Below are 12,641 nucleotides of genomic sequence, written 5' to 3' on the forward strand. Positions count from 1 at the left end.
GTTTTATTTATTTTGAAGAAAACCCGAAGTGGAACGTTTTGGATTTAACATTGAACTGTGGGAAGACTAATTGTTTGATTGTTTGTGGGGTATTCAAAAATACACTTGCTATTTGTGATTATAATTTTGAGTTGTGTCCTTTCTTATATTTTCTAATGTCATTCAATGTTGGGTGTTTGCAGTGAGATGTTTACACCTTTGTGCAGACTTACTAAAACTGACTGACTAGCCAAATCTCAAACGTCAGGAGAGAGACCTGACTGGCACCCCAAAGAACCTAAATAAGTAAACTGTCACAATACCACTCGGAGCTGGGAATGTATTGTATTGTATTGTATTTATTTCTATCTGCATCTGCTGGACAGCTGCTTTTAATGCCGCTACACACCAACCTGAGACCAAAGAACGCGTACCAAAGGCGTCACGACTTTTACGTCCGCTACGTCGCCTGCGTTGGCTACGCCGCCCACCTACGAACACACCGCAAAGACTTCAGTCGACCAGTGGCAATGACTGTCCTTAACAACAGGCAGCGGTAGTGTGTATTCGTCATTCAAAAGAGGCAACAACCGGAAGACAGACTGCGTTATACACCAAGAGAAGAAGAATATAAACAAACAACAAATAGCGTCTGGGTCGCGAACAGAGGTGGCCTCTTCTGGATCAAGCTGATTAGTTGGTCTCCACTTTCTTCATTCCAGGCCGCCATGATAAAAAAGAAACTCTTGCGTCCGGGTGAGATGAAAATGAAAAAGATTAGCCGTCTGTGTGTGCCTTCTTAATCATTTGTTTTGGTCCCTCACTTCCGCTTCTCATGCACTGATTCGCAAAATTGAACAGCCAATCAGAGTGATTTCTTTGGCCGACTTTCTACAAATGTTCACATCTCCCGCGGTGAAAATTTACCGTAAAGAGACGACGGTGCGGGACACACCAACCTGAGTAGAGCCGCGAATGCCCGACTGACTCTGACGGCCTCTGACTACCAAAATCGGGTAGGTGTGTCAGGGCCTTAAGGCTCTGGAGGATAATTGGCCCTGGTCATACTGGTAATGGTTTGTTTCTACTTAAAAAAAAGAAAAAAAGAAAAAGTACTCTTGACCAGTAAAACCACGTCAGAAAGATTTAGTTAGGAAAGTGATGCGCATGCTGTGTACCAGTCAAGTACATTTGTAATAATCTTTGGCTGATATTGTCTCTAACTTTAACTATTGTTTCCTTCCACAATGATCTGACCACATTGACAGGATTATTTTTTTTATTTAATGTTTAATACCTCCTACAATGAGGTTATGTTTTAGGTATATACCTGTTAGCAGTATTACAGAAAAATGAGTGGCCCGATGTTCATGAAGGCTGGTGGAAGGGTGAAACATAGGCCAAAGAGAAAGTCCTTAAATTGTGATGCAGATTTACAGTAAATTACAGTTTTTTTTTGTTAACACTGCGATATAGGGCATTTGGCCTTGGCAGTGATTTGCGCTCACCGAATCCCTTTCTATTGGATCAATACAACTCTGCCTCTGGGAAGTCTTAAATTGATTGCAATGCAATATTTTAACCAAATTCCACTCAATACACATGCAGATGTAAGTAATTATCAGCAGTGATATAACCCCTTTGATTGATTGGCGATCTGTTTGGGAGAAGGCGACCTAGAGTGCCCTCTCCCAAAGGCCCAGCCTCCCGGGACAGGACACTGTAAGGGGTAAAGGACCGTTGATAAATAAATAAATAATTTAAAAATGTTATTGTCTGCGTGTGTCCTAACCTCCTGTTCGGTGATGTCCAGGATGCGTTCCAGGCTCAGCTCCTCAAAGTAGAGGCGGTCACACTCGTCGAAGTCGGTGCTGACCGTCTCAGGGTTGTGGTTGACCACCACTGTTTTCTTCCCCATCTCCCTCAGAGCTCTGATGCTGGACACCGCGCACCAGTCAAACTCAACACTGCTCCCTGGTGGATTAACACTTTGAGTAAGTTTCACAAATTCAGCATAACTAATATCAACTGCATATAACTACAACCAGTAATACTTTGTTTGGAAATGACGATAGCTTATAGTTGAGCTCACCAATGTGATAGGGCCCACAACCAAGAACCATGATTCCCTGGTCTTTAAAGTCCAGATCATTTTCCTGTTGATTGGATGAATGGATGAAACCATTGTTGACGAAGCACTTATGTCATTTATTCTGTTTAAAACTGTTTAAATAGTTGTTATATTTGCCTGTTCTATTAGTTTGATTGGATACATACATTATAATGTTAGTATAATGTGTTTTTCTTTAAGTATAACCCACATACCTGGCCATTGTAGGTACAATACAGGTAGTTGGTCATGGCTGGATACTCTGCAGCCAAGGTGTCAATCTGAGAAGAGGGATTAGAGGAAATACAAGTCGGTAAAATGTAAAACAAATACAAATAAAAACACTTTCTGTACTTTCAGTTCAGCAGATTTTGAAAGATTGAGGACTACTTTTATATAACGCATAAACATATCCGAGGAAAAAAGCAAAACCTACAATGATCTGATGCTAGTTAAGAGTATTGCCTGTGCAGCCAGAGCCTGATACTGTTCTCACCAAATAATTGTCAAAAACAATTTGAACAAATGTTTAAAGAATCCGGATTTAGTCACTTAATGAATTCTGGAAAATACAAAGATAAATCAACGCAAATGTTAAAATTGAAGTAACTCTAAATATTTCTGGCAGAGAAATAAGGATGTCAGAACTAATACATTGTTGGTATTAGTTCCAATTAGTTTTTCATGTTATGACTTGTAAATTGGGAATTACACTCTGAACAAAACACATGTCAATACTGCATGAATGGGGAAAGAGAGCTCTCACCTTTATGCCCCCTAGATATTTTTAGACTACCCTCATTTATATTAGTGGCCTAGTTTGTCAGTGCATGTGTGTGCGTGTGTATTGATCATTCACTTATCCGAGTGTATCTGGCCTAAGTGGAAGCTGCAGTAAGATCCCAGTGAAGCTCACCTGTTTGACCCAGGGTCGGATGTTGTGAGCCAGCCGCAGCTCCCGGGCTGCTCGCTCACTGCAGCCCAGCGCCTGACCGAGCTGCTGGTCGGAGAAGCCGTCCTGTTTGGCCTTCAGCAGCAGCTCCTTGGATATTGTCGCACTGTAGGGAAAGTCATATAGTGATGGTAATTAAAAAACCTTCCAAATCCCCACAGTTTCAAATTGAATTAGTTGATTTTTACTGAGTGAGATGTCAGGTTTCTCAATGGAGTTCAATAAGAGGGTTGGTTTGAAGGCTTATTTTTTTAAGGATTTAATTTGACTTATTAAGGCATTATGATCACTTCTTGAAGCACTACACTCCATCTGTGTTGGAACAGCATTGCTCTTGTCATATTGTGCAGTAACAAAATCTCCCTTAATAAAACCCCCCCCCCGTAAAATCGACTTATTCTGATACAAGACTTTGTCTACTGCGAAGTAGATGTAACCAGTCTGTCAATCATCTCCTAGCCTTAAATGTTTAATACAGAGTATCCCTGATGTGAATCTGGAAGTGAAGGAAAAAGAAGCAGGAGGTAGATGAAAAGGGAGACAGGGGAATTTATTATTGAATGTTTTCCGTCTGTTGCCCCTCTCATATATCTTTGTTTTTTCAAGTTCACTGAACTAAGAGGGTCATTCCGGCAGCGGGTCATGACTGTCTCGCCTAGCCAGTGATGTGGACAGCAAGGAGCAGCCCGCCTCAGAGATCAATAACACATCAAAGGTAAGGCACAGAGGTGCCAAAGTTCCAGGTTGCCCAGTGCAGCCATTTAAGACACACTTTAAGTCTATAAAACTGTAATGCTTGCTGTGAGGTTAAGGGAAATGGTGGTAGAAATAAAGTTAGGTATCAAGAGTTGATTGTGAATTGGAGCAATTGCCAAAGGAAATTCATACAATTAAATGTTAGACCTAATAACACATTGAGCAGGTTGGTGTAAATTGTGGTCTATTTTCATGATGAGTTAGACAACACAATTAAGCCTTAGTATATTTTATGTTGATATACAACATTGCAGCAGAGTAAATCTACTGACCTTTTTCTTTTAACTTTTTGCCTTTCTACATTATTGAAGCAAGAAGACATACATTTTTTGAAAAATCTTTTGTTTGACCTGTGTCAAGTAAATCGTTGTTCAGAAAATGTTAATCCTAGCTTAGCACAATTGAAAGGTTACATGTTGCATTGATGTTTTTGGAAAAGCTCAGAGTTAGGTGTGAAAGCCAGACACTTCACAGTAAGGACATGAGATGCTGGTGTAGTTACAGTTACACAAAGTAGTTCAAGTATATAAGACATGTGCTAATAAAACCACAGTTAATGTTGTTTTAGTTCTCTCTCAACATATTAAATAAGAAAAGTGTTTAAATATAACAGCTAACCGTCTCTATTTTCTTTTCTTTAGTTGCCAAGTGAAAACAAATGAAAGATGAAATAGATTTTGATCTTAACTCCTAAGAAACTTCACTTCTAAAATGTCACCATATTCCTTTAATCCTATGTACACACAAAATGAGGGAATTCGTATTTCTAGTAAACCACAATTTGGTCGCCCTCCTCCTTATCTGAATTATTTATGAACCTTAAGCGAAACAATATTGGAAATGTCAAGTGTGTTTTAACTCCCACTGCACATAGTCGGGCTGAGAAATGGCAACCCAAGAAACGAGGAAAGGAGAGCGTCTGAGTCAGAGAGAAGATTTGAACTCAGGGCTCAGTTGTCCCGTGAACAATTATCCTCTGTGGAAGAGCAGTTTAAAGCCAGAGAGAAATCCTTGGCATGTCATGAACTTATGTACTGACGCCCTCACACACAAATAAAAACATGAAAAATACATTAAGACATTGTTAGTATGCATGATGTTCAGTAAACTACCAGTCAAAATCGAAGGATCCAACATGTCGGAGCAGAAATAGAACTAGTCTCCCAGTTCAAGTATCTTGGAGTCATACTGGACTCAAACTTGACTTTGAAGAAAGTATCCAATACCTTTAAATTCAACTTGCAACATGTTAAACAAATTAGACCTTTCTTAACTGTCAATGCTGCAAAGTCATACCTCCACTGTATGATTCTATCCCATATTGAATACTGTTTGACAAACTGGTTGTTTGCTTGTGCCACAAACCTGAGATACGGGATTGTCCCCTCAATAGTTTTAAAGGTTGACTCAAAGAATGGTTGAGAAACAAACATCCGTGCAATCACCGCTAAATGCACTTTAACACAAGGGTATCTCCGCTTGCACTTTATGTAGCTCTTGTATCTTCTCTTGCACTTTATACAGTATGTCGTTGCTGCTATATTGTATTACCATGTCATAAATACTTGTGTATGCTGCTCTTGCTCTTTTGCACTTTTTGCATATCATGTATTTTGTTTTTGCTATGTTTGTAAAATGTAATCTTCTTTAATGTTTTATGTGAGGGACTGCGGATGGAAATTAGCTCAAAGCTAAATCTGGCACTGTTACGCTTCACACATTTGAATGTTTTAATTGTTCATTATTGTGCATTGTCCCTGCCAAATAAAAGATTAAATGAAATGAAAATCTGTAAGAGGAGAAATGGGACTGAGATATCCTCACACATGCTTACTAAAAACACACATTCACTTACACTTTAAAATAATTGCACTTTCTCGATTTCTACACATTTAATTGTATTCTTATTCCAAGTTTCAACCATTAAAATGGTATAAGAATGACACTTGTGTGTTTTGCATAATTACTGTCCTTACACACTGAGTATGTTCATCTAATTGTCATTCAAATCATGCACAAGGCTTATAAAGCTACCTCATTATCTCTGTACTCATATGCAGGTGTAACAAAAATCTGTGTGCATGTCTATAGGCGTTCTATCAAACTAGATAATTGAAACTAAACCTCAATGCAGAATATGGTACAGGTATAATATTGGTGTAGTGTTTATTTTGATAACCAATATATCGTTAAAGTCATATTTTCAGTTTAAAAGGGCCAACATCTTGTTCCAGCAATGAGATGATCGGCAGCTTTGAATTGGTCATGTAGCATTTAAATTGAACATCTTTGGTCTTGGACGCCTGAGAAGTGGTCCTGATCTTCAAAAAACTGATGGTAGTTTGTTTTATTATTTTATTATATATTTTATTACTTCTGATGTGCTTAGAGGAATTAATGATAAACATAATAATCAATTAGGAATGTTAGTGTTGCAGTCCTAATACAAATTGCATTTTTAACACTTTAAAACATACATATATTGTATTTCCAAAATAATGTCAAGGTCTACTAAACTGATATTTTCTACTACCAACATTTATAATTTGTTTTAGATGTTTCAAATTCCATTTCCAATGTTATAAATATCGATCCATCCATCCATCTTCTCCTGATTATCCGTGGTCGGGTCGGGGAGGTAGCAGTTCCAGCAGAGAGCCCCAAACTTTCTTTTCCCTGGCCACATCAACCAGCTCTGACTGGGGGATCCCAAGGCGCTCCCAGGCCAGCGAAGAGATATAATCCCTCCACCTGGTCCTAGGTCTACCCCTTGGTCTCTTCCCAGCTGGACGTGCCTGGAACACCTCCCTAGGGAGGCGCCCAGGTGGCATCCTAACTAGCTGCCCGAACCACCTCAACTGGCTCCTTTCGACGCGAAAGAGGAGCGGTTCAACTCCGAGTCCCTCCCGGATGACTGAACTTCTCACCTTATCCCTAAGGGAGACACCAGCCACCCTGCGGAGAAAACCAATCTCGGCCGCTTGTATCCGCGATCTCGTTCTTTCGGTCATGACCCATCCTTCATGACCATAGGTGAGGGTAGGAACGAAAATGGCGCGGTAGACAGAGAGCTTTGCCTTCTGGCTCAGCTCCCTTTTCGTCACAACGGTGCGGTAAAGACGACTGCAGTACCGCTCCCGAGGACACCTCCAACCCCTGTAACTTGGTCTTCACCACCACAAGTTTCGGAACTAAGGCTTCGGGCGCCGCCCCTCGACCAGCGGGTTCCAGAAATCCACGGAGGTTCCCCGGCCATTGGGAGTTTAGGAGGACCACCCTGTGGCCCACCAGTCCTTCGCACGGCTGACTTCTTCCTTTCCGGAAGTACCTGCACAATTAGGGCCCCCTGAGGTCCGTCAACGTTCCATTGCGCTGCCCGGGTTTCCCGTCGTCGGGTCGGCACCGCTCCGTTTCGTCGCCCACACCCTCTTCAGCCCTCCTCTGTACCTTTTCCTGAAAGCCCGGCGTGGTTTCAACCGGAGCCTTTTGACAGGCTGTGAGTTTTTCCCCCTTCGTCCCTTGGTAGGTTCGGACGCTGTCATTCCTACCCTGCAACAACTGGGAGTTGACTACCTCGACAAATCCCGCAACCCTTCCTTGTGCCAACTCCTTTTGAGGGACTGGGCTTTTGAGGTGGGAGATACAATCTCCGTCTCCGACCTCATAACTGCCCCTTAGTTGTGGTTGGAGTGGCCCCCCTCCAGTGACTCCAGCAGTTGTTGAGGCGTACCGTTTCGGAGCCCCCACCTACTCTAGGCGGGTCTTTAACGACTTCCGAGACCACAATCCCTGACAGTACCAACTGTGCAGTAGTTACAACGCACCTTCAGCCTTTTGCCCATGGCTTCGCTCACCGTCTGGCCTCACCACCAAAGGGGAAAGTTTTTCCAACTAGTCTCCCACACACGGGTTAATGTCTCGTAGCTGTGTGAGTCGGAGGCCTCTTTCAAATGAGATTCCATTGAGCTTTCCTCCCAGTCTCCCGCTAACAGCTGGAGTCTAACGCCTCCTTGTTACGCCTAAAGGCAGACCAGCAACCTTGCTGAACTAGTCGAAAAATAGAGCGTTCCTAGGACCTGCCCCGGACCCTCATACGAATAGGTCAGGTGTAGCACCAAAACATTTGAACTCTCTCCGCCGTCTTGTGCTCAGAGGGTCCCTCAATGTAACCCTCCACGACCCTCCTACCCCCACTCCCCCAGCGATGAGTCCCGGTAGGTTAGAGACTGAGGGTTTCGCCTCTCGACAGCCCAGAGCCGTCATTCAGCCTGGGTAAAGGCCACTCCCAACCGGAGGCGTTCCCGACGCGAACGTGGTTATGGACACAACATTATATGTACCTAGCCTAAAGCTCCGCCTCAGGCCCCCCTCCCCCAGACGTCAAGCCACCTGATTCCTAACGTTGGTGACGAAACGTCTATACCCAAGACTACCGAAGTAGCCAGACGCTGGAAGTCAGGTTGCGTGACCTAGCCGAAGCGTTGGCTCACACTTCGCCGACCCTACTCCTAGTCTGGGAGGTTTAGACCTCCGGTACCAAGAGTCGTCCTTGGCTACTGACAGGTGAGGTTCATCCCTTACTCAGTAATGGGGTTCACTTCCTCAAAGTCATAGAGCCCAGAACACGAGCTCACTCCGTTTGTTACCTCGCACCTCTACCCGGACTCTNTCCATGTGAAAAAAATTGCTTCTCACTGTTCTCAGGTCAAATATTTATATGTGATTAAAAATGCGATTAATTGCGATTAATTAATTACAAAGCCTGTAATTAATTAGATTAATTTTTTTAATCGAGTCCCGGCCCTAATATATATATATATATATATATATATATATGGATAAGATTACAAAGAGCAATCTTCTGACTTCTTGAACTTTGCCAGGTTGCTCATCTTCTTTGACTCATTCTTGGACATCAGTCTCCTGCTAGTCTCCTGAGCTCTGATCCCTCCTCCATCCCTCTTTTTCTGTGAGAAGTACTTAGCAGAAGCCTCGGTCACCATTTTAACAACCCCGATTTCTCTTATTCTTCTCCTTCTCTCTCTCTCTACCTACACTCATTCGTCTTTGATCAGACCCCCGGTATACGCTAGTCAGCGTGCGATTACTGTACAGCCAATCACAACGCGTGACGTCATTGGTAAGCGACGGACCCCGGGTAGATCTGGTAGCCCGAGCACATATGGTACTGACACCGGGTCCAGCATGAACAGGCATAAGCTCTTCCCCCTCTTTTTCTTTTTAAAGCTTTGTACCCCGAATCAGCACTTTAGTAACAGGAAGTGAAATAGAGGCATGGCTAGAATGGGTGATTTGTTTGGTATTTTGAGCAAAACACTTCATAGACATGTTTTTTATACATTTTTATATATCTGAGACCCATGCTATTGCCTAAATATTGCATGATAGCTGACCTGTAATAAACGTACCACTATACTGGTGTCTAAAATAATCCACTGTTCATTTTATTAGGATAATCGAAAAGTCTGTAATCAAAATAATGTTGCTTGCTAGCTAGCTAACAGCGGCGACGGGTCACTTCCGGTGAGGGCACAACAAGTGTTCAAAGTGCATTACATTGCAGTGTATTATAGTGTACCTAATAATTATAATATATTTCTTGAATTAATTCCACATCGCCTTACAGAAATACAAAAGTAACAAACCTGTTGTAGTTTGCCAGGTGCTGCTCCAGCTGTGTGATCCTGTAGAGTTTGTGGAGGAACCACTTGTCTATGGCCGTCAGCTGGTGGATCTCATCAACACTCATACCACTGTGGAGGGCCTAAAGGAAGAGCAATGAACCAGCATTACATTCATCATTCAACAAGTCCATCATCCTCCTTGCCCCTTATGGGAGCATTCCGAGTAGATTTCTAATCGGTTTCACTGAGTTTCACCAGATTAATAAATTGCTTGTGATTTAAATATTGCGTTACGACTCCTCATGAGTGTCTTCTTTACTCTCTCTCTCAGCTCACACATGAGCTCCTGTTTTCAATGCCTTGTTTTGTCTTTTCTTTTAGAATTAAACTATTTTAAACACTAATTTCTGCTCAACCTGGAACTTGTGTACTTCACTAATCTACCAATTGATCATTCTCATTTATTTGTTTTGTAAATAACGTTATTTAATGAGGCGTTTCAGTTTTAGGGGGTTGTCACAGATGTTACCAATCATTCAGTGACATGTCACTGGATAGGACTGGTCATTCAGCACGGTCACTGTAAATAATCCGTTTTTATCCATTACTTTTTCAAGGACTCCTTCAAGTAGAACATCTATTACAGGGACAATATATTACTTGGACAATATTGGGGGTTTTAGGAAAAATCTCATATCAAGCCAGGCTGTGACATTAACCTGTAATATGACAGAGGTCCTACCCTGACATTAGCTTGTAAATATGTTTTATCCTTTTCTTATTAGATCGCTGACCAGAGGAATCATTCCAGGTTAGGAGCAGGAGGATTCTTCTTAAAAATGAAATGAACCCTTCCCTGCGAATAAAGAGTGTTTAATCAAGCTCCAAGTGATTTTATCTTTCAGAATAGCGTGTTTATGTATTTTGTGATATCAGAAACAAACATTTCCAAAAAGATATACATGTAGGAAAAACTAAACAGGGATATGTTTGGTGTTTTTGAGTGCTAACAATGCAGACAAAACAAGGTGCAAAACCTGAGAACATAATATCCAACAATATATAAGAGAATTACATCTAATGCATTTTCTTTCTTTGCTACTTATCAAAGCGTACTGCTGTCTAGCTGTGAAGGACTGTCAAGTGCTTATGGCACTTGCTGTGGTTTTTATTATGCTTTCCAAACCGCAGTATTAAGTATCGTCTGGAATGGTTGTGACCAAAGAAATGTGGGTTTCAAAACTAATCCAGTGGGAAACACAGAGGTTAGCTGAGAGACTGTGCTGACCACCATAAGATATTTGATTGCCAGAGATAAGATGTGGATCATTAATCCCTAATGCTGTCGCCATCCTCAGTGATCTCAATCCATATTAAGAAGGTGGAAAGTATATCTTCATTGTTAGAACACCAAAGCTCACACAGTTGGAGGTTTTGACACTGAGACAACCTCGTCAGCTCTTCTTTCAGCAGATTATAGAGCGTGTTGAAGTGCTGGACGTCTGTTTAAATTAAGGAGCTTGACCCCGTATCTCGATGTGCTTATGAACCTTATGTTTAAACCTTGATCTAATTCTATGAGGGGAAACAAGGGAAAAGGTCACTGCATTGTACAAGCAAAAAAACACATTTAAACATTTCAAACGCCCACCCCATCAGTTAAATAATAAATCACTTTTTATAATTTATGTGTTTTCCAGGTGAAATATGTCATTTCTTTGCATTTGTTACGGTTCAAATAAAAGACAAGCATACAATTATGCATTCACAGTTACGCATTCAGGGACACATTTTTCTCTGCATTTCATGTTTTTTTCATGATTATTTCTCTGGAACACTTCATTTGAATGAGAAACTTGGTGTCATTCATTATTAACAGACAAGTGAAAGACAAGTGTACCTTGGCGAGGGAGAAGATGCGGGTGATGGAGGGCACAGACAGTTCCTGCTGCAGGTCCTGGTTGTCGGCCCAGGCTTTCTTGTGTGGGAGTCGGGGCACAAAGCCATCCACTGATGGATGACACATCCTCAGGGCCTTCTGCATACTCTCCTCAAAAGTCCGGCCAACCGCCATCACCTGAATCCAGCAAATGGAAAAACTTGACGGAAAAGTCTTGCTGACAAACACACTGAACCAAAAAAAGGACCTTCATGGCAGGTAATAAAATTGGTTTGTGAGTTTAAAGAAGAAGCAAGTTGGTGAGTGAGTGTTTATCCATGGATCCTGCCTCACCTCTCCGACACTCTTCATGGCGCTGCCTATTTCATGGGACATGCCCTGAAAGCGGTCCAGGTCCCAGCGGGGGATCTTGGTGACGATGTAGTCCAGACTGGGTTCAAAACACGCCGTGGTGTTCTGCGATACAGCGTTCTTGATCTCCGGTAGAGGGATACCCAAAGCCAGCTTAGCAGCAACAAATGCCAAGGGATACCTGAGAAACAGGCATTGAAGTTAAGCATTTTGATTTTACGTTTTAGTTTTGTGAATTCTTTAGAAAATATGGATACATAACTGGCTTTATAAATGACCAACAAGATGTATATTTAATACAATTTTACTTTAAGTAGTACATAGTTTTATAGATTAACACATTCATGTATGTTTTATCTAATTATGTGGCAGTACTTTCGCTGCCCACTAGATGGCAGTGTGAAAGCCCACTAGTGAGTTGCAGCATGTCGATAATAGGTGTGTCATTAAAAAGTAATAAAAAAGGATATAGTAATAGTACAGTACTTCATAAAAACAAAAAAAAGAATAATGAAAAACTATGTCCTTAAAATTGTTATAGTAGAGCATGTCAATCAAATAGTATAAAGGTTTGTTTTTTCATAAAAAAAGTCATAGTATGATCCTCGGATTATTTTTAACATTCAGCTATCCAATGATTCCGTCCTGCTCGTGGAACGACGGATGAGCTTTTTACTCTTGCAAGGATCCTGGAGGGGGCCTGGGAGTACGCTTATCCAGTCTACATGTGTTTTGTAGACTTGGAGAAGGCGTATGACCGGGTTCCCGGGGAGTTACTGTGGGAGGTGCTGCGGGAGTATGGGGTGAGGGGGTCTCTACTCAGGGCCATCCAATCTCTGTACTCCCAAAGCGAGAGCTGTGTCCGGGTCCTCGGCAGTAAGTCGGACCCATTTCAGGTGAGGGTTGGCCTCCGCCAGGGCTGCGCTTGTCAGAGACTGCCAAGGCACA

The 12,641-nt window shown here is 41.9% G+C and overlaps 1 protein-coding gene across 1 annotated transcript in view; it reads right to left on the reverse strand.

The window, feature by feature from the left end:
* Nucleotides 1–413: 413 nt before the first annotated feature.
* The window catches only part of cps1 (carbamoyl-phosphate synthase 1, mitochondrial), a gene marked incomplete at its 3' end in the record, with an annotated part of 41,654 nt that continues 29,426 nt past the window's right edge, over nt 414–12,641 (reverse strand). Inside the window, exons 19-26 of the mRNA XM_010780226.1 lie at nt 11,676–11,874; nt 11,343–11,519; nt 9,464–9,582; nt 3,006–3,147; nt 2,305–2,370; nt 2,072–2,135; nt 1,760–1,953; nt 414–470 (exon numbers count right to left, since the gene is read on the reverse strand). Coding sequence (XP_010778528.1) covers nt 414–470; nt 1,760–1,953; nt 2,072–2,135; nt 2,305–2,370; nt 3,006–3,147; nt 9,464–9,582; nt 11,343–11,519; nt 11,676–11,874 — 1,018 coding nt within the window. The remainder of the gene's footprint in view (nt 471–1,759; nt 1,954–2,071; nt 2,136–2,304; nt 2,371–3,005; nt 3,148–9,463; nt 9,583–11,342; nt 11,520–11,675; nt 11,875–12,641) is intronic.

The sequence above is a fragment of the Notothenia coriiceps genome, unplaced genomic scaffold (genome assembly GCF_000735185.1).
Source record: "Notothenia coriiceps isolate Sejong01 unplaced genomic scaffold, NC01 NC01_scaffold00021505, whole genome shotgun sequence".
NCBI lineage: Eukaryota > Metazoa > Chordata > Actinopteri > Perciformes > Nototheniidae > Notothenia > Notothenia coriiceps.